General features: G+C 35.7%; 1 protein-coding gene across 1 annotated transcript in view; it reads left to right on the top strand.

The window, feature by feature from the left end:
- Positions 1-6,105: 6,105 nt before the first annotated feature.
- LOC139140735 (MAM and LDL-receptor class A domain-containing protein 1-like) overlaps positions 6,106-27,722 on the top strand; it is a 65,793-nt gene continuing 44,176 nt past the window's right edge. Inside the window, exons 1-15 of the mRNA XM_070710121.1 lie at positions 6,106-6,452; positions 8,404-8,543; positions 9,017-9,124; positions 9,598-9,799; positions 10,804-10,947; positions 11,222-11,347; positions 21,759-21,889; positions 22,576-22,660; positions 23,286-23,411; positions 23,727-23,980; positions 24,243-24,407; positions 25,045-25,285; positions 25,993-26,127; positions 26,411-26,676; positions 27,490-27,607. Coding sequence (XP_070566222.1) covers positions 6,248-6,452; positions 8,404-8,543; positions 9,017-9,124; positions 9,598-9,799; positions 10,804-10,947; positions 11,222-11,347; positions 21,759-21,889; positions 22,576-22,660; positions 23,286-23,411; positions 23,727-23,980; positions 24,243-24,407; positions 25,045-25,285; positions 25,993-26,127; positions 26,411-26,676; positions 27,490-27,607 — 2,446 coding nt within the window. The 5' untranslated portion in view covers positions 6,106-6,247. The remainder of the gene's footprint in view (positions 6,453-8,403; positions 8,544-9,016; positions 9,125-9,597; positions 9,800-10,803; positions 10,948-11,221; positions 11,348-21,758; positions 21,890-22,575; positions 22,661-23,285; positions 23,412-23,726; positions 23,981-24,242; positions 24,408-25,044; positions 25,286-25,992; positions 26,128-26,410; positions 26,677-27,489; positions 27,608-27,722) is intronic.

Below are 27,722 nucleotides of genomic sequence, written 5' to 3'. Positions count from 1 at the left end.
TCATGTTGTCAAAGTGTTGACGTAGTCTCGCAAAGAAGCATATATATAATATATATATATATATATATATATATATATATATATATATATATATATATATATATATATATATATTTATATATATATATGTACCGAAGTATACAGATGTCCTCGCGGGAAGTTAGTGGTCGATGCTAAAGCAGAGCGTTATAAATAATAACACAAATTACGTAAGTACAAAGTAATAATAGACTTCTGTCTGAAGATTACAGGATGCATGAAACTTAAGTAACACAGTAACAGATACCATTACTTTTTACTTATCAGTCCATCATCCAACAGGCGTTAGTCCAATTACAGGATGAGGTACACATAACCCACTAACCCCCAAAATCAAAATAAATGTTGCTATTTTATATTTTTCTTATAAACGAAGATTTCTTGAAAGTTCACTTACAACTGCATTGACACCTATCTTCCCACAAGAGATTATAATAGTTCATTCGGGAAAATAGATGGAATAAACAGAACGTGTGCTTGTTTCAAGGTGACCAGAATTCTTTGCTGAACTTTGGAGATCAATATGAGCAGCTCTATTGAAGATTGCAATCAATTTGTGAATAAAGCTCCTTAATGGATACTCAGGTTCTTCATTAACTCGACATGTTGACATTTTAATTCTACTCATATACCTGCAGTACGCTACCCTCTTACGCTATATATGGATCTCCTGGGTGCATTTGTACGCAGTGGTTTAATCTCTGCGGCAATATTTTACAAGCGATTGTGAACTATAAATAGAGACATGTCATTAATTTAGGGGCAACAGTATTTGGACATGCCATAAGAAAAGGTCAAACCTGGCAATCATACGTGCTTCACCTCTCGGAAACCACGGTACATTTAGTCATGTGGTGCCCAAATTTGTTTACTCGCCAAATTGAGGAAAGATTTGTGCGGTAACAACGACAAAAGCTTCATGTAATTGTTCCGTCGATGAATTTAGATGGTTGGGAAATGTTGAGTTTGCTAGTAACATCTCGAACACTACGGAACAAACTGTAAAATGTCAGCAACGAATGAGGCGGGGCAGCTCTAAGAACAGAAATTGGCTATGCTAGGATTACGATGAGACATGGCACTTGAGGTACAATGGATTTTATGGACGTATTTCCCTGGCTATGTATAGCAATAACATTAAAACCAAATTCTGTTTAAGGTAGTGTGCGGCGCGAAAGTGAAAGACTTAAACTTTTGCTCAATCTGTCCGAAATGAAACTTTCATTGCAACCATTCCCTTACCAAATCAACAATAACAATCGGGGCCACCATGCAAAGTTTGGAATAGCGAAACAAATGCCCTTGCAACATTTTGCGATATTTGAAATTCAAAATGGCCGCCATCCCCGTTTTAAGTCTATGGGAAAAAATTAAGTATCGGGTTTTCGAAAAGCTAAGACGGTTAGAGTTTTTCTTTCTCCAAGAGCTCTAAAATGAGCCCCCACAAGTGGTAGATTAGAAAGAATTGTATTTCTTAGAAATTTGAGAGTCCGAATATTTGCCCCCGAGGCGCATTCTACTTAAGGTTCAATGACAAGTATTTGGTACTTACAAACAACGAATTCTCTGCAAAAAGCTAAGCACGTAACCCCATATATAGGTTTTCAGAAAATGTATAGTATACATTTTCTGAAAGCGTATATATTGGCGAATACTGTAATTTGCATTTTGTAATCATTGTTCACATAAGGATCACGTGAAATAATTTAATAAAGTCTCGAAATCCGTTTTTTCAATCACCCGTACAAACGCTGAGGTGTCCCCTGTTGAAATTTGCGTGATCAAAAATTGTTCAATATTGCAAATGGTGTCTGCGATTTTGTTTGAGGCTCTCGATCGTTTTCTATGACGCGACACTTTTTCCGGCTGGTGACTGATCCATGGTCTATCACCTTTACGGGTCCGTATCAAAAAAACTAGGGTAGATGAAAGAATTCTGGGACACTTTTTCGAATTCATCATATTGTCAATCGTTTGTGCTAATTTCGATCGGAACACTCCGGCGTTCGTACAGGAAAAGGTAAAAACCGCTTTTTGAGAATTTATTCGTGATCTTTATGTAAATAATGATAACAAAATACAAATCACAGCATTTGCAAATGTCAGGGTTTCAGAAAATATACTTTTAAATGGGGTTTAAGAGTTCAGTTTTTACAGACAATTCATTATTGTGAAGGGTCGAATATCTGTCCTGTACCATTGATCAATATACATCTCACTAATCATTCGATAGGCCTAATTGTGATTGGCTTTGGCTTAGTCACATGGCAGAATTCAAAACAGTGATAAAACATGGTTTTGAAGATTCCTGCCCGGTCGATGTAAGGGATATTTTAGGCAATATTCGTCTAGCAGTTATGATCAATAAGTGCACAAGCCTTACCTGTGTCGTGTGTGTGCCTATTACTTTACCCTCGCTATCTCCATCCCTGTGTTAACTCTACAGAGAAAAATAAAAATTTTCGAATTTCGAAAAACTAAGCAGGTGAAAAAGTTTTCTTTCACCAAGAGTTTTTAAAATGAACCCCCATATGTGGTATATCAGAACAGAATTGTAAAAGTTTGAGAGTCCGAATGTCTGTCTCCGAGGTGCGTTCAATACCTTAATCTTAGGGTGTGCAAATCATTTCTGGACGCTGTATCTTTACCCATTATGTTTGTCGAATTCCGGTGCAAACCGACGGATAAGATTTGAATGTAGCTGATATTCGAAATATCACTAAGTAAAAAATGTGATGCTAATCCTAACTATATGCGTTACAAATTACCGTTGCAAAGGACCTAGTGAGATGTTCGAATTTCGCAAAATAAGCTTACTGCAAACAACGTACCATGCGCAGAAGAAAGGAAATATTTTTCACAGTTTTGTTCACTTTGGAGTAAAAACCTTTCAATGGGATTCCAAAGAATAATAATTTTTGAAAGTTTTGTTTCAGTTTTTAGTAAAACGCCTTTCAATAGAATCCCAAAGATTTCGTATACTGTGCATAACTTATGTACTCTGTTTTGATCGTGCTGAAAGTGATCAAGCCTTGCAGGTCAAGGGTTATGTTTTCAACTTTTTCTTAATTTTCTATTCTCTATTCTAGGTTATATGGTTAGTAAGTTTCACGTCAAATATTAAGACATTCAAATAATAAAATTAGTCTTAGTGAGTACTTGCGACTAGCTGCAAACTGCGTTCGGTCATAGAAACTATTTGAAAGCAATTTCAGGTCTGGGGATCGGGAAATGGAGCCGTTCACAGCGACGACTCTCTTCCTGTGAATATACGTTCTGCTCTGTAGAGCACAAAAGATTTTGTTCGGTGTAATAAAAGTAATTAACATATTGTAGCTCGATTTGTTGCCTGCCTTCGGCCTGGTGCTCATGACAGTGATATTGATGATTACCTCGCCTTTGACAAGTGCATCATCGATGTCAACGTCATGAGCACATCCTTTGGACAGGCAACAAATCGGGATTTTGCCGTCGTATACCATGTCTTATTATTTAAAGCCCCTGTATTGCTGTAACTCTTGAAATTTGTTGACCTGAAAAGGGCTTTCTATTTTCTCTGGTTTTCTTTAAATTCTACAAATTTAAAGGATGTAGTCTTTTACTACTGAAAAATTGGACAAGTAAATTTAAATTTTAACCATTATTTTTATTTCCCGCAATTTTTAAAAACTGAAAAAACAAAGCATGTGATGTCCCAGTGGAAAACGTTCAGCACTATGCATTATATTGGACTACTCTGTTGTTTCTGTGAAGATTCCAATGCATATATGCACGACGTACAGTGTTTTTGCTTTATTTGCATGAGGGCGCCATTTTATGTTTGGGCAAACGTTTATTATTTATCTTGCTCAAAATTGCATATGGAGTCCCAGAGGACAGTTTATTATACTTGTATAATCACCTTTCAATGAGTACATTCAAACAAACTTGTTTTAGTTTGGAAGTAAAATCATAAAAATAATGGTAAAAGATACAGCTTTCGGGCCTTTAACTATTATACTCCATAAGTCATACCAAGGATGTGACAAAAGCTAGTGTAAATACACGTCAGCAGAGGAGACAAACATAATCATTCTTTTTTCCACAAAGTATGCGCTGATACTGGCCAATTGTGCCTAAATCAATTGTAAGTCTTAGAATTCGGGGGCAAATGTTAGCAAAATAAATAAATTAATTAATGCCGAAAAGCCGAAAGAAAAATATGTTAGAGTGTCCGTACCCTTTTATTGCAAGTCTGATATCCGGTCGTTTTGGAAAACACTGATATCGGTATTCTTGTTTATTTTTTGGTGACGATTAGCAACATTTTAAAGTAAAATACGGGACAACTACAACATGATTAGGAGTGGGATTATTTCACTGTAACAAAGGATTGAATTTGGAAAAATATTGTCAATATATTTATAAAAAAGTTCACCCGAACAGTTATGATGAAACTCAGAGTTCTGAACTTCCATGCGCAAATGAAAAGTTTGTAAAAACAAGTCCAGCCATATATAGGCTGTTCGTGCGCAGCTTTTCAGCGGGCGGGCAAATTTCAAAACTAATCAGTAGGCGGGGAGAAAAAAATCGACATTTACTGTGGGCGGGGAAAAATTTAATTTTGCTCAGTGGGCGGGAGAAAATTTTTGACCGTGGGTACCGAAAAATATGTAGAGAAAGGGGAAAGCCGCGGTTGATAGAATTTGAGGGGAAATTGAGCGCCTAACTTTGAGGGCCAATTATTTTATTTTATTTTATTTTATCTTATTTGCTCTTCAACAGTGCCATCAGGCAGCCACTTACAGACAAGAAAATAAAAAAGAAGGATGAAATACACTAAAATTTAAACAAACAAAAGAGTACCCTAAACATCAAACAATGACAAAAACAAATTAACATGTCTTTTAAAAGTTGAATGAGATTCTTCAAAAACATCGACATCGCAAACTTTATCAATCAGATCATTAAAAAGTCGTGACGTACGTCCAATCAGGCCATTTTTTAACATCAACTATACAATAAGAGTTGTGTAATAGAGGTCTATGTCTAGCAGAGTATCTAGGTACGCATAGACCATAAAAACCTGTACAATCTGTAGAGTCATAAGAAGATAAAAGGCATTTACGCACAAACATACAATCAAATAGTTTCCTGCGTAAAAACAAAGGTTGAATTTTAAAAAGATTACAGAGTAAGTTATAGTCACAAGTACACCAAGATGAAAAGTCACTGTGACATCCCTGATGTAAATATCCAAGAAAACGTTTCTGAATTGACTCAATACGGTTTGCCTGACTCTCAGAAATTGAATTGAAAATGACTGTATTATATTTTAAAATTGGACGCATCATAGTAATAAACAGGTGTCGAAGGACAGCAACTTGAGTAATCAAATTAAAATTGCGTTTAATGAGACCTATTGTGCGATTGGCTACAATAGAGTCAATGTGATGAAGAAAAGTGAGTTTTGAATAAGAAATGATACCCAAATCCTTAATATGAGAAACATGATCAATCAAACAATTATCCACACTGTAATTAAACTTGTGCAATGTTCCAAGGTATACGGTTTTGCGTTGATCTTGGTTGCCTAGTGGGCATCTGGTGGGCAATGGGGAATTTCAGTAGTGGGGAGAGGGCAGTGGGGATATTGAATTGTTGTGGGGAGTGGGCAGACCATAGATACTGAAGGGCACTGGGCATCAATGTTCAGTGGGAGGACATATTTAAGGTTTATGCCAGTGGGAGAGTAGTGTCGAACAACCCTACTTTCCCCTCAAACTTTTAGGTCAAAGTCAAAAATAAGTGAAATCGGCATATCAGCCTTCAAAAGATCTTTTGTGCTGATTTTGCGAAATCGATGAAATTTACCGGTTGTTGGCGGCACGTGTAAAAAAAAAAGATGATTCAAATACGTGCCTATTAAATTATCGCTGAAAAGTTTGACTCCTTTTTTGCGATTTTTGCGTATTTGTGTGTCCAGTTTGAGAATTGATATCGTGCCCAGGTCGAGCATTGACAGCGTGTTCAATTGAAGTTTGCCATGCGATATATTGTGTATGACAGCTATTTATGATGATAAATGAGTTGTTGTTTGTCCACAAGCCATAAATTTCAAAAAGTGTGACTTGTGCATTGCAATTTACAGTGCCCTAAAGCTGCCGTTCCCCTTCACTAGAAAATCATGTATCCAACTGTAGTTTGATTCAAGGATTACTGCCACAAAATGAATAGTTTCACAGCCTTCCTGGTGCTTCTTGCGGCGGTGTGTGGTGTCAGCGACGCGGCGGTGACTTGTAATTTTGAGTACGACACATGTGGATGGAACGGAACGTTGTCACAATATGGCCACCAGTGGCAGAGAAGTAGAGGCAGCTACCGCAGGGAAGTCAACGGCCCAGTTATGGACCATACAACCAACACCCCTACCGGTAAGTCATCAGGAGGAACATCCTTTAGAGTCAGGGAGTGAATTGCAAACGATATAGCACAGTGCCTCCACCACCGTGGTGGGACAACTGTGGCAATATAGTGAAACAATGACCCATTGTCATACCGTTGCCTTAAGGAAGTATGCGCCTCGAAAGTGAAAGACTTAAAATTTTGCTCAAACTTTCCTCAAGGAAAATTTCAACCATTCACTTTCAAAATCAAGAATAAATATTCGGGGGTCACCGTACAAATTTTTGTACTGGAGAAACAAATTACCCAAGATTTACCAATATTTTAAATTCAAAATGGCCGCCGTCCCTGTGGTAACTCACAGTTTTCTTATACACCAAGAATTATAAAATGAACCCCCTTAAATGGTAGACCAGAAAATAATTGTAAAAGTTTAAGAGTCTGAATATCTGCCTTAGCGTGCAGTGTTTAATATCCCATACCAGCTTTCAAGCTTTCAACATGCCAGAATACAAGCATTATATCAGGTATTTTCTCCTGGTAATCTAATTTTGCTACATTGTCCATAAATTTGCAGTGGTTTCACGAAAGTGCAACACAAGTATATTAGGCTTGTTTCTGTAAAAGTGGTAAATAATAGAGATTCCGTCCATAGGTACAGTATTAGTTTAATTTTTAACTTGTATGACCCACCCGAAGTACACAGGTCACTGCCTTCTTGTGGTACAAGTCAGTGCTTGTCTCGAGGCGCCGTCAACGGTAGAAACCAGCGCTTGTCTCAGGATCCCATCTATTTTATTTATTTATTTATTTATTCACATTACAGGATAACCCATTTACAGAATTTAATGCTGAATAAATATAAAAGCACACTCAACGGACGATGTGAAATTGTACTGCAGCGTAGAATGACCCCTAGATATCCAGTCTGTCCATTTTTATTATTTCTTATCGTTGTTTTATTATTATTGTTAAATAATAAATTATTTTTATTGTTAAGTAATCTATTTAAAATTCAACCTTTGTTCTTACGTAGGAAACTATTTGATTGTATGTTTGTGCATAAATGCCTTTTATCTTCTTATTACTCTACATATTGTACAGGTTTGTATGGCCTATGCGTACCTAGATACTCTGCTAGACATAGACCTCTATTACACATCCCTTATTGTTGAGTTGATGTTACAAAAATGGCCTGATTGGACGTACGTCACGAATTTTTAATGATTTGATTGATAAGGTTTGCGATGTCGATGTTTTTGAAGAATCTCATTCAACTTTTAAAAGACATGTTAATTTGTTTTTGTCATTGTTTGATGTTAAGGGTACTATTTTGTTTGTTTAAATTTTAGTGTATTTTATCCTTTTCTTTATTTTCTTGTCTGTAAGTGGCTGCCTAATGGCGCTGTTGATGAGCAAATAAAAAAAAATTAGATCAACATCCCTGCTTATGAGCTAGGTCTAATCTGGATGATAACTTTCAACTTTGGGAGTGACCGTTCAATTTAATTTGGCATAGGAGGAATTAGCCACAGACAGTAGTGTAATTGTATACCACACATTTAGAATTCCCATGATATCATATCGTGTATGTACAGTGCATCTCGTCTCTTGCACAATAAATACTACTAACAGTCGTCTACGTTTCAGCAATATAGTTCTTAAGGATTTCATGGAAATCGAGATTTGTAGAAATGTGTATGTCACTGGTGTCTCTGAAAACGCTTGTTTCAATTCAAACAGCACTTGATGCAAAAGTGAAGTCTGTGGCTCGTGCCAACGTACTTACGAAGAAAATAAAAAAAAATCTCCTTTTCCATTTAAAATACCCTGCGTCGTACATCAAGCTAAAACTTGACAAGACTAGCTGTAAAGTTAGGATACGTAAGTCAGATAAGGTCCCCAAACCCTAATACTAAGCATATGAAGAGCCTACGAGTTCTCACATAATAACAAAATTCATTCTATCTGTTTTCTTAGGGAGTTACATGTTTTTCAATAGTACAGGTGGGCAGACGTTTCAAACTGCGGAGCTTGAGTCGGAGACAGTGACAGACGTCGAGGAAGCATGTTTGCAGTTCTATTATTACATGAACGGCACTGGAGTGGGCGCCCTCAACGTAAGTTTTCCAGATCAGCATTTCTGCTTTGTCTTGTTCATCTTCAGGTCCATGCTAAAAATACGCGCCATCTTTGACTGTTTACCATCGTCATTTGCGAGAATGGAAGTCTACATTGTATATCGATAAAACGAAGAAGGAGGTGATGGAAGGACCGTGATAAAACGCATCCCTCAGCAGGCTATCAAGCTATGCTGTAGCGCCCCCCCCCAAAAAAAGAAATCAGGAACTGCTTTGTATCGAAAACAAATTGATATCTACAGAAACAGTTGATGAAAGTAAAAGATTCAAAACATTTCGTCGGTACTCGGATTATGAGATATTTTGGTTACTCTCGACACTTGTGTCAACTTCTCACGAAAGGTCAATAAGAAGTAGCATGTGAGGGCGGAAAACATGGCGTCACATGATTGGCGTTTATCTGTAAATATAATCCCCAAACAGGATCGAATGTTTTCTGTCAACTCTTACAGCTTTACATTGAGACAGATGTTTCTACACATATTTGGAATATCAGTGGTAGCCAGGGTGACGATTGGAAACTGGGTAAAATTTCCATCAGCGAGAGTTTTCCCTATAAGGTAAAAATATTTCGACAATTTTTTTGTGAATAACAAACAGAACCACTATAGGGAACTTAAATTTGCTGCAGCAGCGCCAAAAAGCAAGCTTTCACAAACCTCTTCATTATGTGAAGGCATATTGCTAATGCCTCGAAGTTCATTTAAATTTTTGATAACATCAAGATTATTCGTTTTTCAATACAAATAAGTCATAGAGAAAATGCAATGCTGATGCCTGAAACCTGAAGTTTGATAACATTCAAGTTTGAGTGGTATTATTGTCTACCATTAAGTAAAACCTTTCTCAACCGAATGTTGATTTGCCATGCGTAAATGCAATTTATCTAATCAGCCACAAAAATCCTGTATCAGTCACATGATCAGTCAAATGATCAGTTATTAGGTCAAGGTGGGCACGTTACTTGTACTGCTCACTGACTCATGCCTTTGTTTTCAATTTTCTGTTTCAATAAACAATTTTGATAATACAGATTGTTTTAGAGGGAGTTGTCGGTCTCGACGCGGACGCTGTCATCGCCATCGATGATATAGTGCTAACAGACGATGGGCTATGTGTCGAGTCACCGCCACCTCTGCCCTTTCGTTGTGGTTTCGGAATGCCAAATATCGATCAATCCCTGCAGTGCAATTGGGAATTCAATTGTCCGAATGGAGCAGATGAAGAACAATGTGGTGAGATGTACTTCTGATTTAGCAGTAGACATCCCCCAATTTTTTTTCTTTTGCTTAGATATATCCTCATTTAAAGTGCAATATGTTTCGAACCACATGAGTGTTTCGATTGGGCTACACACTTGTGTGTTGGACATATTGTCTGCTAAATACGACATGTGACCCCGAAAGATGGACCATTTAATATCCTTAGGGGTCTGAAGATTTAGGAAAAAATTACAATGAATTGCTTTACGCATGAAATAAACAATTTTGATAATACACATTGTTTTAGAGGGAGTTTTTGGTCTCGATGCCAAAACACTTTGGCATACATACATACATACATACATACATACATACATACATACATCGTTTCAAGAACAAGGAAAGGGAATTTTAGCAGTGAAGTGAGCGTTCCTCCAGAAAGAAAGGGGGTGGGAAGGTGCCAGCATTAATCATTGGCTAGTTGAAAAAATAATTCCAAGCCCCCGGGAAATCAAATGGTTCAGTCCTAAGTAGATCAGACTTAAAAACAATGTGAGTACATGACTCACTAGTTATATTACCTGCCACATATGACCTTTAAAAGAGCGCTTTTATGAAACGTTTTCTTCCGCTATAAATAATTCATTTTCCATTCTAGATAAATCCCAATTAGACAGCCAAAAGATGGTGACCCTTATTGCGTGCCAGAGAAACCTGCGTACGATTGTTAGATATTTTTCAAGATTTGTGTCTGTACAAAGGTTGCAGGTTCTAATATAGTGAGATACAGTGATGAGACAAAGTCCAAAGATATCGGTGGCGGCGCTATTTCTAGAACCATACTAGAAATAATTGAATAGACAAGTGATCGTGAAGTTTTGGTTTATCCATCTGTCAAGTAATATCAGAAAACCTAACTTCTTTCTTTGAATGAAGATATCAATTCAGATGGCCAATTAATTTTCGAAACAATCAGTAAGAAAATGAAAATGAATGCTTCATCAGTAACTTTGCTCTTTGTGCTTGTCCGGTTTAAGGTGAATGCGACTTTGAATCAGATATGTGCAGATACACTCAAGACCAGACCAATAATGGCTCGTACATTTGGAACCGAAATCAGGGCGACACTGGGAACATCGGTACGGGTCCCAGTGAGGACCAGACAACAGGTTCAGAATACGGTAAATACTTTACAAAGTCCACTGCGCATGCTCTGCATAAATTCGTCGTTAGATTCATATAAAACGTGATATACAAAACATCTTGTGACATTCGTAAGAAATTAATTTGCCAATCATTGCCGCTGTTACAGGCCAAGTACGGTCAAGAAAGAAAAAAATTAAATGTCACGAGTAAGAATCGAGAATTGTTGAAGATTAAGATTTCATTTACGTAGTGCAGTCAATGTCGTATCATCCTTGCTATAGAGGGGATAATTTCTCTCCATTTTTGCAGGATGGTATGCATTTTCCGATTCCACGAGTGGTGTTGTTAATGATACCGCCACCATTGAGAGTCCAGTACTCAGAGCGTGCAGTGCTTCGTGCCAACTCGTATTCTGGTACCATATGTATGGTCAAGGTGAGTTATATGTATTTATATACGTATTCAATAGTTGAAAACTACACACAGCTGAACTTTAACCTACTTGACCCCCACACTCGAACTTTATTACTCGTGTAAATAAACATACAAACTTTATGTCTACAAACTGCGTGTGAAGGCCGCCCAGTACCTTAGAGTCCAGTCAATCTAAGCCAAAAAAGGGTCAACCTAGGACTAATTGCAACAGAAATTATTTCTTCACCATGCATTTTGGAAAGGTCCTAGAAATAACATACTAAAAGTATAATAAAATCTAAGGGTGCAACAGTGCCTAATTTGCATAAATGTAAAGGGGCTCATGGGTATAAAATTGTCGCTGATAGACGGTTTCTACTTAAAATATGTGGCTAAACATGCTTTTGATCAGGGTTTTTTTGGCTTATTTGCCTCCTTTTTGGTCTAGGCAATGTTGTTGAAATATTTTGTAGTCATACAAATATTCCTCATTTGCATAAATCCAATATGGCCGCCACAACACTTCATTTTTCTTAGTTTTTCTCGAATTAATAACTATTTATAAGCCACTACTGACAGCAATAGAATAATTTTTTCACATTGTATTTTAGACAAGTCCTAGAATAACATACTAAAAGCCTAGTACAATCTAGAATTGTAAACAGTGCCTAATTCGCATAGATGTAAAAAGATTATGGGTACAAACTAAGTGCTGATAGAATGTTTCTGCTAAAAATAATTGGCTAAACACGATATGTTATGCAGGTTTTTGGCTTATTTGCCTTGTTTCTGGTTTAGGTAATGTTGATGGAAATATCTAGTCTTCATAGAAATATTCCTAATTTGCATAAATCCAATATGGCCGCCACAACCTTCACTTTTCTTTGTATTTTTCCCAATTAATAACTATTGTTATGCTACTTCTGACAGCAATAGAATTATTTATCCACTGTGTATTTCAGAGAAGCCCTACAATGACATACTAATAGCCTCGTACAATCTAGAAATGTAAACAATGCCTAATTTGCATATATGTAAAAAGATTATGGTTACAAACTAGGTGCTGATAGAATGTTGCTACTAAAAATATTCGGCTAAACATGATATATGCGGGTTTTGGGCTTATTTGCATTGTTTTTTGTTCAGGCAATGTTGATTAAAATATTTTGTCGTAATAGAAATATTCCTCATTTGCATAAATCCAATATGGCCGCCACAACACTTCGTTTTTCTTTGTATGTCCCTAATTAATAACTATACAAGCTACTTCTGACTGCAATAGAATTAATTTTTCTTTGTGTATTTTAGAGAGGTCCTAGAATGACATACTAAAAGTCCAATACAATCTAAGAGGTATAACATTACCTAATTTGTATAGATATAAACGGATAATGGGAGCAATACATTCACTGATAAAAGAAATATGCATATTGAATTGAGAAAAATGCGACATTATGTTCAAGTAATGTATGCATTTATCTTAATTTTTGTCCAGGCAATATTTTTGAATATATTTTATCGCCCGAGAAATATTCCTAATTTGCCTAAATCAAGTATGGCTGCCACTGCATTTCACTTAAAAATTATATTTAATCTACACAACAAGTAGTTTTTGTTTCCACTCTGTATTGAATGTATAGAATGACAAACAAAATTACTATTAAGAGGGGAGACAGTGCATAATTTGAATAAATATAAAACTTAGAAAAGGGAACAAAGTCGTTGCTGTTAATAGATTTCTTAAAAATATATTCAGCAAATTGCTATTTAATTCAAGCAATTTGATTATTTAATGTACTTTTTGTGTTTCTAGGCAATGCATAAAATCATTTAAGATTCCTCATTTTACATAACTGCAATGTGCCCCTCCTACCACTTTACTTTTCCCTTTTTTGACCTATAGTATAAATGACTATATATAATGTTAAAAAACAACGGAGATCATTACAACTAAATTTTAGTATGGTCATGGAAGTTACATATCGCAAGTTTAAAAGCCTGTGTTGGCACCAGATTTTCTCATCAGAAAATTTACCCACCTGATTACAGTTTTAATTGAAACAAAAGGATATTACACCTCAATCATTCATTTACAGACTAGAACAAAGGCGATCCCGGGGATCGCGAAACGTGCATTTAATGAAGTTATGCATAAGACAGCTAATTTACCCAAATGCTAATGGGTCATAGATGCTATACAAACCTTGTGCTGATAATCTGTTTACGAAAGTGATTAAAGAGATAAGCTGACATTGTAATGACTATGTAACATCATTTTCTTGTTTTCAGTTCAGGGAATGTTTTAAATATATCTTACAGCGATAAAAAATTCTTATTTGCATTTGTCCAATACGTCAACCATGTCACTTCCTTTTTCTAATTGGAACATGAATTATTTCTTCACCTTAAATACTTAAAAGGTCCAAGAAAGGTATATTCAAAGTCTAATACAATCTACATTGTGCAAAGGACTAATTTTAAAAGATTTTATAGGAAATGCCTACACTGTATTAAATGTAATAATTGAAACTTGAAAGGTTTTACAACATCGTAAAGAGAGATTGGAAGTTTAGCTAACATTGCTAAATATATTTTACCTAATTTTGAGCGATTCCTCATGTGCATAAATCATATATGGTGACCATTAAAATAATTTCTTTAATTTTTCAAATTGACGTCAACTTATTTAATTAATTATGTTATCAGTAAAATGAGAAGTTACATTAAGAGACACTACTTGTTTAAGTTATTTAATACTTTAAATTCTTCCTATCGAAAGATGTCCATTTTATAACTTGAATGAACATTTTGCTCAGTACAAAGAAATTGACATGGTTATTTATTTTCTGTGTATTTTAACTCATTTTAATGATTATATACTAATAGGGCCTACAGAATGAAAAGCCCTGTAAAAATAAACAATGATTGATTCGTATAGTTCATTTCAATTATCTAGAGAATTTGCATAATGTCAATAACATTGGGAACTTACTGGAAGATTTGGATTTTCTTAATGCATACCAAAATGCTTGGCCAAATAACCAACACTTTGTACTGAGGGAGGCTGAAGAAAATTTGTGTTTCAGCCCTATTTCTTTTTATTTTCACCCTTACCCGTATTACTAATATAGATTAAGTGTTGGTAAAATGTAATTAAAGATCAGGTTGTGTGGTCACTGGTAAATCAGATATACTTTTGACTGTGTGCAACTTGCCTGTTCATGCCACATACAGAAATTTATGATAATAATGATAAATAAATTATAATGATCATGATGATATAGGGGTACAATTGTTATACTATACTGCCAATTATCATGAAATATGGATAAGGAAAGCAGTTCCTTTATCAGCTGAAAGACATTACAATAATCAAAGGACACTGCATTTCTCAAAATTTGAAATTTCGTGAAGACAACAATTGAAAATCAATATAAAGTCATATAGTGGACTGAAGAGAGAGATTTCCTGTTTAGTCTTACCGTACACAGCCATAGCATTTGAGGAAAAACTGAAAAAATCTGTTGACTGAATCATGATAATCTAAATCACTGGTAAAAGCAAATCTAGATACTTTTCATAATGTTACATGGTCTAGCTGCTCTTTCAAATTTTCATGACCGTGAAACAAGAAAACCAAGATGTGAAGGGATTTGCGTCACAGAAGCTGCCGTTAACGAGTTTATCAATTAGGATATCAAATTTTGACATCAAATTATCATAAAATCGGTTATCCTGTATTTTGAACCTTATGGAAGTCTCACCTCAGATTGGCCAGACTCTCAATTCCTTGAGTGATCGATCTTATTGGTAATAATACAAAAGTCTAATAATCTGCAAATGGGAAGTCCATTACATAACAGCCCCATGAGTGATACTTGCACATCTAAGATCTGATATGATACGCAGTACAATTATATCATCCCATGCTTCACATCTTTTCATTGAGTTGCCCTTCCCCATACTTATGGGTTCTACAATGAACTGCAGCAGCATGAATAACCCCGGCAGAAAGCAAAATCTAGACTTTCTGTTGTCAACGAAAGGATTCTGGCTGTAAACAAATGAACCACCTAGAGGAAGATGTAAACAGAGAGGAAGAAGAAGAAAGTTTTGATATGATAATGACCATCATAATAATTGTCATCACCACTATCATCATGGTGATTCAAATGATGTTCGTATTTATACTAATGATAGTTTAATAATGAGAAGGATGATTCACAGGCACAACTGTTAAGTGTGGTGAACCATTTATTAGTAACTGAATATTTCCATAATCATTGAAGATAGTGACCAAAAGCATGAGATATTCCTTCAAAAATTTTACTGCAATCGAACATGTTGTAGGAGAAAATGACTTAAAATGACAATTGATGTCAAAAACTTGAGCACGTCCAATGATTTTTTATGAATAACCTTATCGTCGTAAAAGAAAGAAGAATATCCAAAGAAAGAATGCTGATTCCTTTTATTTAAACAGTAATTCTCTGAAATTCTTCCCTTTATTCATTGCATTTCTGAATAACAAGAAAATGTCAATGGAAGCTATTGTAGGCTTGTTGTATTCAGAAGACCGTTTGTGTCAATTATGCAAATTAGGCCTTTTGTATTAAAATATGCAAATTATGCATGCAAATTAGGTCAACCTCTTTTGTTTTAGGTAATTCTTGCAAAACCTTAACAATTTCATAGAGAAAAAAAATTGTTTAAATATGAGCTTAAACATTCATTTTGTCTGAAATAGTGGAAAAACTGTGAATATATGCAAATTACTTAATTTGCATATTCTTTATTGTTCAAGACATTTAGAAATTAACTTGTTGAACCTTACTAAATTGTGTTGCAATGAAAAAAGTCACTTTAATTCAGTTTACATGCCCAAAATTTGAGTACAGCAGTCATTTTACAGGCAATATATAGCTAATTTGAATATATGCAAATTTAACCAATTTGCACCCCTTATATTTCCCTATACTTTTAATATGTCATTAGTGAGACCTTTCTTAAGGTCATTGTGAAGAAATAATTTCTGTTGCAATTAGTCCTAGGTTAAACCCTAAATTGACTGGACTAGTCCAGTCAATCTAAGCCAAAAAAGGGGTCAACCTAGGACTAATTGCAACAGAAATTATTTCTTCACCATGCATTTTGGAAAGGTCCTAGAAATAACATACTAAAAGTATAATAAAATCTAAGGGGTGCAACAGTGCCTAATTTGCATAAATGTAAAGGAGGCTCATGGGTATAAAATTGTCGCTGATAGACGGTTTCTACTAAAATATGTGGCTAAACATGCTTTTGATCAGGGTTTTTTGGCTTATTTGCCTCCTTTTTGGTCTAGGCAATGTTGTTGAAATATTTTGTAGTCATACAAATATTCCTCATTTGCATAAATCCAATATGGCCGCCACAACACTTCATTTTTCTTAGTTTTTCTCGAATTAATAACTATTTATAAGCCACTACTGACAGCAATAGAATAATTTTTTTCACATTGTATTTTAGACAAGTCCTAGAATAACATACTAAAAGCCTAGTACAATCTAGAATTGTAAACAGTGCCTAATTCGCATAGATGTAAAAAGATTATGGGTACAAACTAAGTGCTGATAGAATGTTTCTGCTAAAAATAATTGGCTAAACACGATATGTTATGCAGGTTTTTGGCTTATTTGCCTTGTTTCTGGTTTAGGTAATGTTAATGGAATATCTAGTCGTCATAGAAATATTCCTAATTTGCATAAATCCAATATGGCCGCCACAACCTTTACTTTTCTTTGTATTTTCCCAATTAATAACTATTGTTATGCTACTTCTGACAGCAATAGAATTATTTATCCACTGTGTATTTCAGAGAAGTCCTACAATGACATACTAAAAGCCTCGTACAATCTAGAAATGTAAACAATGCCTAATTAGCATATATGTAAAAGGATTATGGTTACAAACTAGGTGCTGATAGAATGTACTACTAAAATATTAGGCTAAACATGATATATGCGGGTTTTGGGCTTATTTGCATTGTTTTTTGTTCAGGCAATGTTGATTAAAATATTATGTCGTAATAGAAATATTCCTCATTTGCATAAATCCAATATGGCCGCCACAACACTTCGTTTTTCTTTGTATGTCCCTAATTAATAACTATACAAGCTACTTCTGACTGCAATAGAATTAATTTTTCTTTGTGTATTTTAGAGAGGTCCTAGAATGACATACTAAAAGTCCAATACAATCTAAGAGGTATAACATTACCTAATTTGTATAGATATAAACGGATAATGGGAGCAATACATTCACTGATAAAAGAAATATGCATATTGAATTGAGAAAAATGCGACATTATGTTCAAGTAATGTATGCATTTATCTTAATTTTTGTCCAGGCAATATTTTTGAATATATTTTATCGCCCGAGAAATATTCCTAATTTGCCTAAATCAAGTATGGCTGCCACTGCATTTCACTTAAAAATTATATTTAATCTACACAACAAGTAGTTTTTGTTTCCACTCTGTATTGAATGTATAGAATGACAAACAAAATTACTATTAAGAGGGGAGACAGTGCATAATTTGAATAAATATAAAACTTAGAAAAGGGAACAAAGTCGTTGCTGTTAATAGATTTCTTAAAATATATTCAGCAAATTGCTATTTAATTCAAGCAATTTGATTATTTAATGTACTTTTTGTGTTTCTAGGCAATGCATAAAATCATTTAAGATTCCTCATTTTACATAACTGCAATGTGCCCCTCCTACCACTTTACTTTTCCCTTTTTGACCTATAGTATAAATGACTATATATAATGTTAAAAAACAACGGAGATCATTACAACTAAATTTTAGTATGGTCATGGAAGTTACATATCGCAAGTTTTAAAAGCCTGTGTTGGCACCAGATTTTCTCATCAGAAAATTTACCCACCTGATTACAGTTTTAATTGAAAACAAAAGGATATTACACCTCAATTATTCATTTACAAACTAGAACAAAGGCGATCCCGGGGATCGCGAAACGTGCATTTAATGAAGTTATGCATAAGACAGCTAATTTTTACCCAAATGCTAAATGGGTCATAGATGCTATACAAACCTTGTGCTGATAATCTGTTTACGAAAGTGATTAAAGAGATAAGCTGACATTGTAATGACTATGTAACATCATTTTCTTGTTTTCAGTTCAGGGAATGTTTTTAAATACATCTTACAGCGATAAAAAAATTCTTATTTGCATTTGTCCAATACGTCAACCATGTCACTTCCTTTTTCTAATTGGAACATGAATTATTTCTTCACCTTAAATACTTAAAAGGTCCAAGAAAGGTATATTCAAAGTCTAATACAATCTACATTGTGCAAAGGACTAATTTAAAAGATTTTATAGGAAATGCCTACACTGTATTAAATGTAATAATTGAAACTTGAAAGGTTTTACAACATCGTAAAGAGAGATTGGAAGTTTAGCTAACATTGCTAAATATATTTTACCTATTTTGAGCGATTCCTCATGTGCATAAATCATATATGGTGACCATTAAATAATTTTCTTTAATTTTTCAAATTGACGTCAACTTATTTTAATTAATTATGTTATCAGTAAAATGAGAAGTTACATTAAGAGACACTACTTGTTTAAGTTATTTAATACTTTAAATTCTTCCTATCGAAAGATGTCCATTTTATAACTTGAATGAACATTTTGCTCAGTACAAAGAATTGACATGGTTATTTATTTCTGTGTATTTTAACTCATTTTAATGATTATATACTAATAGGGCCTACAGAATGAAAAGCCCTGTAAAAATAAACAATTATTGATTCGTATAGTTCATTTCAATTATCTAGAGAATTTGCATAATGTCAATAACATTGGGAACTTACTGGAAGATTTGGATTTTCTTAATGCATACCAAATGCTTGGCCAAATAACCAACACTTTGTACTGAGGGAGGCTGAAGAAAATTTGTGTTTCAGCCCTATTTTCTTTTATTTTCACCCTTACCCGTATTACTAATATAGATTAAGTGTTGGTAAAATGTAATTAAAGATCAGGTTGTGTGGTCACTGGTAAATCAGATATACTTTTGACTGTGTGCAACTTGCCTGTTCATGCCACATACAGAAATTTATGATAATAATGATAAATAAATTATAATGATCATGATGATATAGGGTACAATTGTTATACTATACTGCCAATTATCATGAAATATGGATAAGGAAAGCAGTTCCTTTATCAGCTGAAAGACATTACAATAATCAAAGGACACTGCATTTCTCAAAATTTGAAATTTCGTGAAGACAACAATTGAAAATCAATATAAAGTCATATAGTGGACTGAAGAGAGAGATTTCCTGTTTAGTCTTACCGTACACAGCCATAGCATTTGAGGAAAAACTGAAAAAATCTGTTGACTGAATCACGATAATCTAAATCACTGGTAAAAGCAAATCTAGATACTTTTCATAATGTTACATGGTCTAGCTGCTCTTTCAAATTTTCATGACCGTGAAACAAGAAACCAAGATGTGAAGGATTTGCGTCACAGAAGCTGCCGTTAACGAGTTTATCAATTAGGATATCAAATTTTGACATCAAATTATCATAAAATCGGTTATCCTGTATTTTGAACCTTATGGAAGTCTCACCTCAGATTCGCCAGACTCTCAATTCCTTGAGTGATCGATCTTATTGGTAATAATACAAAAGTCTAATAATCTGCAAATGGGAAGTCCATTACATAACAGCCCCATGAGTGATACTTGCACATCTAAGATCTGATATGATACGCAGTACAATTATATCATCCCATGCTTCACATCTTTTCATTGAGTTGCCCTTCCCATACTTATGGGTTTTACAATGAACTGCAGCAGCATGAATAACCCCGGCAGAAAGCAAAATCTAGACTTTCTGTTGTCAACGAAAGGATTCTGGCTGTAAACAAATGAACCACCTAGAGAAAGATGTAAACAGAGAGGAAGAGGAAGAAATTTTGATATGATAATGACCATCATAATAATTGTCATCACCAATATCATCATGGTGATTCAAATGATGTTCGTATTTATACTAATGATAGTTTAATAATGAGAAGGATGATTCACAGGCACAACTGTTAAGTGTGGTGAACCATTTATTAGTAACTGAATATTTCCATAATCATTGAAGATAGTGACCAAAAGCATGAGATATTCCTTCAAAAATTTTACTGCAATCTAACATGTTGTAGGAGAAAATGACTTAAAATGACAATTGATGTCAAAAACTTGAGCACGTCCCATGATTTTTTATGAATAACCTTATCGTCGTAAAAGAAAGAAGAATATCCAAAGAAGAATGCTGATTCCTTTTATTTAAACAGTAATTCTCTGAAATTCTTCCCTTTATTCATTGCATTTCTGAATAACAAGAAAATGTCAATGGAAGCTATTGTAGGCTTGTTGTATTCAGAAGACCGTTTGTGTCAATTATGCAAATTAGGCCTTTTGTATTAAAATATGCAAATTATGCATGCAAATTAGGTCAACCTCTTTTGTTTTAGGTAATTCTTGCAAACCTTAACAATTTCATAGAGAAAAAAATTGTTTAAATATGAGCTTAAACATTCATTTTGTCTGAAATAGTGGAAAAACTGTGGATATATGCAAATTACTGAATTTGCATATTCTTTATTGTTCAAGACATTTAGCAATTAACTTATTGAACCTTACTAAATTGTGTTGCAATGAAAAAAGTCACTTAAATTCAGTTTACATGCCCAAATGTGAGTATAGCAGTCATTTTAAAGGCGATATATAGCTGATTTGAATATATGCAAATTTAACCAATTTGCACCCCTTATATTTTCCTATACTTTTAATATGTCATTAGTGAGACCTTTCAGAAGGTCATGGTGAAGAAATAATTTCTGTTGCAATTAGTCCTAGGTTAAACCCTAAATTGACTGGACTATTAGGAATTCTAGAGTGAATATGTGGGTGATTTTTTGTTACTGCGTCGTGCTACATACATACTTGATGAGGCGAGGGAAACATACGGACTTCTAGACAGGCACGGACAGAGAAATACATTACCCAGAGTCAGACTGACAGAACGACGAACATACTGACTCGGCAAAACCTTGTAAGAACTTCAGATATAACGCAGGCGGGCAAATTAGTAGAAGTAAACTAACAGCGAGATGGAAAGTAGTTAATGTTATATTTGAAGTAATTCTTTATGAGGCAATGGACATACTCTGGTCAAAGACTGTTCTTATTGATAAAGACTCGCTGAAATTAAAAAATGGGTATGTACGGATCCTGCTGTGTTACATGTAAAATGATTCTTCAATCTCGATGTGTGCCACCTGAATTATCAATACTATTTTAAACAAATATGTAGCATACTGAAAACGCAATGGGCTTCTTGTTCCTCTTGAAGACATAAGAACGCTTGAAGTTATCTTGAAGCAAGCCGGCATTTCTACAAGACTTTGGCGCATGTCAGGTAACCAAGGCAACCAATGGAGACGAGCGCTGGTAGGCATTGGCCGTGTGAATACTGATTTCAAGGTCAGTAAGAGCTGGTGGGAATATAGAGCTAAAATTGTACAGAAAAAACACCAAACTTTATGCAGATTCGCCCACTTCTGATATTTTGTTGTTTTGTCCAACGGGACCACATACAGATTCTTACTCTAACCTATCATAAGGCCAAAGTAATTAAATTCTTTGTTTTGCGTCTCCACCCGCTTAGGTTTTTAAGGTTTTCATGAAAAACACACACAGTGTATTTGAATAGGAAATTTTAGGACATAACCGCTTAGCTTTTCTGAACTAAACTTTTGTTACAATTTTTTATTTGCTGCAATCAAATTACATTGTGTTAATTTTCTTGTGTGTGTTTTTCAGCCGCTTAGACGCGTACCTTTTCCCATTTAGAGTGGACGCAAAACAAAGAATTTAATTACTTTTGCCTAATCTATGTACAATAATTACAGATAATAAGTGTTTTAACGCTTAATGATACCTAGCCCTTGGCGCACTACGAAGGAAGAGATAAAGAGAGCACTCTGTGATCTTTGAGTTTTTCATGAGTAGTGTAAAATTTCAAGATGACTGACCGATGTTTTATGGGTACGCTTAAACCATGCCCACTATACAAAGCCTCTCTCTCCGTATGGGGAACGTAATATAGGTCAAGTTCATCTAAACGTTGTGAAAACAAATCACGGCTTGTGTTTCTATTATTTTCTCAGATTGTTTTCCGGTCGTCTCGTCCCGAAGGCCCACAGGGAGACATAGCGGTCGACAGCATCTCGTTGACGGGGTGTTCATTCCAAGGTAAGCCACAACTGAACCCGTAATTTGAAGTTCATGCCGTGGAATTTTGTTTGGTACCCCTTGATCTCACTTGCTCAATACCAACGAGTTGGAAAATCAGTTTTACAGTTGGAAATTTCAGGATGAAAATCTTACAATAACTCATTGTCGATTCAAATTTAATTTCAGCCAGTCTGTTGCATATCATGAAATAAAAAGCGCTCGGAAGCTTTCAGTTATTATTAAGAGTTGACAGGAGGAATTGGAGAGAGGGTCATTTTTATAAACATGTTCTTGAAGGAGGGTTACGTTTTCAAAACTTATTCTTGAGTGGATCACAATTTAAATTCGAATGTCTCAGTGTTGTTTATTTATTATCAAGAAACTTTTGGAAAGTCCACATTGACAGGATGGTAGGATGGACCATCTCGGGTTCGTAATATTTCATAATAAGAGAAATTTTCATAACTAAGATAGCTATTAAGGATTCAGATACTGAAAACTAAAGGGCATATCAATACCCACAGACCAATGAGGGCGTTGTTGCAAAATACAATCGATAATACATGTCATGAAGTCGTCATTAACATGGTATGTGTTCTGAAAATGATAAAAAACGCCGTGCATTCTTTCTCATTATTTTCAGAAATTCAGCCGAATTGCGACGTTGATCAGTTTCGATGTGATAGAGGGTCGTGTATTGATCAGACTTTAACTTGTGACTACACCGACGATTGCGGAGACTTCTCAGATGAACTGTCTTCTGACTGTGGTAAAATTTATTATACTTCATATTGTTTTAAAAATTGACCGTGAGTGTGAATGAGATAACCAATCTTGACTCCAGCTTGTGGTCCAAACATGTGTCCATTGGTATGTTTCATATAGCATTAGCAAAGGGACAAAAATAAAATTTAGTTTCCCTTTTCTTGATCATATTTCCCTAAAAATACTCCAGAAATATGGTCAAAACATCGTCTGTCGAGTAGATCATTACATTGAATGCCTCTTTTAACGTATAAAGCGTATGATAGTTGAAACGACATTTGAAGCATTTTTACGTTACATGTGCTGTCCTTTTCCTCAGCTGGCGTCAATCGCTGTGATTTCGAGGCGGGCTTTTGTGACTGGGTCCAGCTGACAGACGACGATTTTGATTGGTCGAGGCAGAGAGCAGACGATGGCGTGAGGGAAGGTACCGGCCCAAGCAGAGACCATACAAAGGGAAACGGTGCTGGTTCCTATGCTTACATCAGTACACTGTCGCCGAGACGACCTGGCGAAATTGCCAGACTTGGAAGCAGAAATTTCCTAGAAGCAAGCGAGGAAGACGGATGCCTGGTAACATTGAGCTCATTTGAAAATTATGTTATTATGTTCCATTTTTCACAAATCCAAGAAGTGACCTTATTTTTTCGTGAGAAAAACTATGTGTTTATATTTCTGGTTCATATTGTAATTGCATTGTCCCTTCGAGGAAAGTTCATGCTGCCGCTACATTATCGTTGACATGAATAACATGGCCATTTTATACTATTGTACGACTGTGTTTGTGGACTTTACCACCTTAACCACCTTGATATTGTGATGTGTTTTCTTCCAGCTAACGTTTTACTATCATATGTTGGGATCTACTGTCGGCAGTCTCGCTGTCTACACTCGCACGTCACGAGGGGGAGCGTTACGTTTACTGTTTTCCAAGGTCGGGGAAAACGGTGACTATTTCGAAAGGAAGCAAATTTTCCTTTCCTCGATTGACACGTTCCAGGTAAATGACATGATATTGGAGAGATTATTAGGGTAGAAATGCGTACATTAAAGGTATACTCTCACCTGTTCCAATTTTGCCACAGTTACCATGGAAAGAGAAAATCTAACCAGTCATAGATTTTAAGCGGGTGGCCGCTTTTAAAAAACAGCGCCCTCACATGGGCGTTCTGAATACAAGGAACGCCCCTTTGACCATATATGGGCATATTTAGATTACAGGTGACTGTATACCTTTAATGTGTAAATAAAGGAGGAGAAACGGATCTGGGCTTGACTACATTCATATCAGATTATTCAGGTAGTTTTAATAGCGTGAGTTTCACGAATTGCTCAGTTTGATGGAAAACAGCCTTATTGCGTGCATGGGGTAGTTTTTTCCTGTTCGATAATTTATACTGAACGGAAGAACAAAGAAGTTTACAAGTCAACAAAATGTTTTGATGATAAACAGTAAATCATTTGATTGGAAAAGACTGGGTACAGATTGACGAAAGAAATGTTGGTTATGGAAAGTTTTTGAATTGTTAAACAGAGAATTGGTGTAAAGAGCAAATATAAAAATGATTTTTAAGGGTTTGTATCAATGCAATTGCGGACGTCATCAAAAACGTCGATCCGTTTGTGTTCGCTCGAAGGTAATCATCGAAGCCCAAGTCGGTCCTGGTCGCTACGGTGACATTTCTATAGATGACTTGGCGTTCAGTTCCGGCTGTGTTCCGCATGACGGCGCTCTGCCACCAGCCACGTTTGCGCCAACAACGGCGTCACCGTGCCAGGTCGATGAGTTAGTATGCGGTGACGGCTCGTGTATACCCCTATCGCAGAAATGCGATTTTGAGATGCAGTGTGTTGACGGTAACGACGAAGCACAATGCGGTAGGTATTATGACGTCATCGTATACTAATTTACGTAGTCTTTTCAATGGTGCCGCCACAACGCTGCATTAAATGAAGCCGTGCCCCTTCATTTAAGTTGTCAGGTATTAAAGGTATACTGTCACCTGTTCCAATTTTGCCACAGTTACCATGGAAAGAGAAAATCTAACCAATCACAGATTTTAAGCGGGTGGCCGCTTTTAAAAACAGCGCCCTCACATGGGCATTTTGAATACCAAGGAACGCCCCTTTGACCATATATGGGCATATTTAGATTACAGGTGACTGTATACCTTTAACTGACATCTCATCAAGCATCTTGTCATACAAAATTGTCTTGTAACGTTACATCCATCGTACAAACAGAAAAGCAACAACAATCCAACTTAAATGGCAATACGTATTACGATAATCTGGTTGCAGACGACTTTGGGGCAACGAACTTTGTGTTTATGACAGATAGCCAATGGCGAAGAGAGTGTTTGTATTGTAAAGTTACCTGTCCTGCCCTTATTAATGGGTCTTAATTGAAATATGTGTTGTTTTTTGTGTCAGATGTTGATGATGATGATGATAACGACGACGACTGCTACTACTACTACAACTATAATTAACATATTTATACGTTTTCCAACACATGACATAATTAAGAGTAAGAGATATCAAAAGGGTTTCGTCAAAAACAATCGCAATTGATTTACTGATAGGTACATGTGATTTTGAAATTGGTATGTGTGGTTACCAAGACAACAGTGCCGGTATCTATCGCTGGGATCGAAAGCAGGCCGGTTCATCAGAGTCGCTGAATGCTCCGAAAAACGATAGTTCAGGTGCTCAAGATGGTAAGTGAAGTTCGTAAAAATATAAGGCGAATTAAACTTGTTTTGGACGTCTGATTTGTACCGCCGATATTCACAAACTTATGAAATTCCGTAAGTGTTTGTAAGACAGCCAAGGCTGGAAAATTGTTGTTTGTTTTTTATACACACTACAGCTGTTGAAGTGTAAGATCCACGCTATGTTACTTCAATGTTTTGTATAATTGTCCGTTCAATATGAATGCATTATGAAATTCAATCTTCTTCCCTGAAATTCATATTTACCCACAATTTTCTCGTTTCAAAGGATACTATATGTTAGTCGAAGGGCAGAATTCTCTCTTCTACACAAAGGCGTCGCTTTCATCGGAAGTGTTCGCTGAAACTGGTCGAGCATGCGCGGTTGAGTTTTATTACTACATGTATGGAGCTGAAGCGGGAACGTTGCAGGTATATCTACAGAATGGAACTACCAATGAAGACGTCGTTTTGCTTTATTCCAAGTCAAATCATCCAGGTACACGATGGAAGAGGGCAGTCGTTCCTCTGGGAACAAATGCTCCCGGGAACAGAGTAAGTACAGCTTTATTTGTGGGGCAATACGTTGTATCTTTGTGTTTGCTGCAGACTGATCGTGAACTCGACGTAGCGGTGCTTTTTGTTCTTTCGAGAAGATTACCCTAGACCAAAATGTTTGAAACTCATTGTACACATAACAGCAGTACCAAAAAGACCCATGAAACATTTCTGCATCATCAAGATAGGCCGTTGGTGTAACAGTGTGACATACGCCTAGTTCTATATAACATCACTGTACAAACGTGTTGTATCGTATACACAGATGTATGGCAGAACATGAATTGTGTCCATCAGCTCCCTTGTTACATGGATGTGCTATACTCAACAGAGTTCTAAGTAATTTGAGATTTGCCTGTATGAACAGCAAGACGACAAACTTTCCGATAGCTCAGAAAATCAAAAATACAAAGATCATACAAATCAAAAGGCCCTGAGATTCTTAGATTCAATACTGGATACAACTCCGTCTGTTCAGTGATCTTTCAAACATTTTGCCAAGGCAATGTTTACAAACTCAAATTACATTAATTTAAACAGTCAAGTACTGGCAAATGTATGGCCATAAACTTTACCGAATCACTGTCGACGCTACGGAGTAACTAAACCTTTACGCTCAACGGGCACTGATCAACTGCAGGGTCTGCTGTAAGAATGTCCCGTTATTTCTTAGCACAGACAATATATTATATTTTTCAACTTACTTTTTCCGGGCGTTTAAAAGCCTCTAAATAACGGTCCTTGGTGTACTTGCATACTATATTTGCATTTTTGGATTGTTTTCGATGATAGCTATATTTGTATTTTCAGATCGTTTTCAATGCATACCCCGACGACGGTTCACTATCTGGTCAAACCGTTGACATGGCAATAGATAACGTAACTTTTGCAAACTGTCATCCGGGTGACGTTCCATCGACAGCAACGCGTAAGTCTTTTTCCACATCTACATAGGCTCGACAGCTATGTTTCACAACAACAACGAAAAGGAAAGTTTTACGTTGTGTTTCAAGACGATGTTGGTCAGCTTTCCTCACATTTGC

This window comes from Ptychodera flava, chromosome 9, assembly GCF_041260155.1.
Source record: "Ptychodera flava strain L36383 chromosome 9, AS_Pfla_20210202, whole genome shotgun sequence".
Taxonomy (NCBI): Eukaryota; Metazoa; Hemichordata; class Enteropneusta; family Ptychoderidae; genus Ptychodera; species Ptychodera flava.
This window is presented reverse-complemented; position numbering and strand designations above follow the sequence as displayed.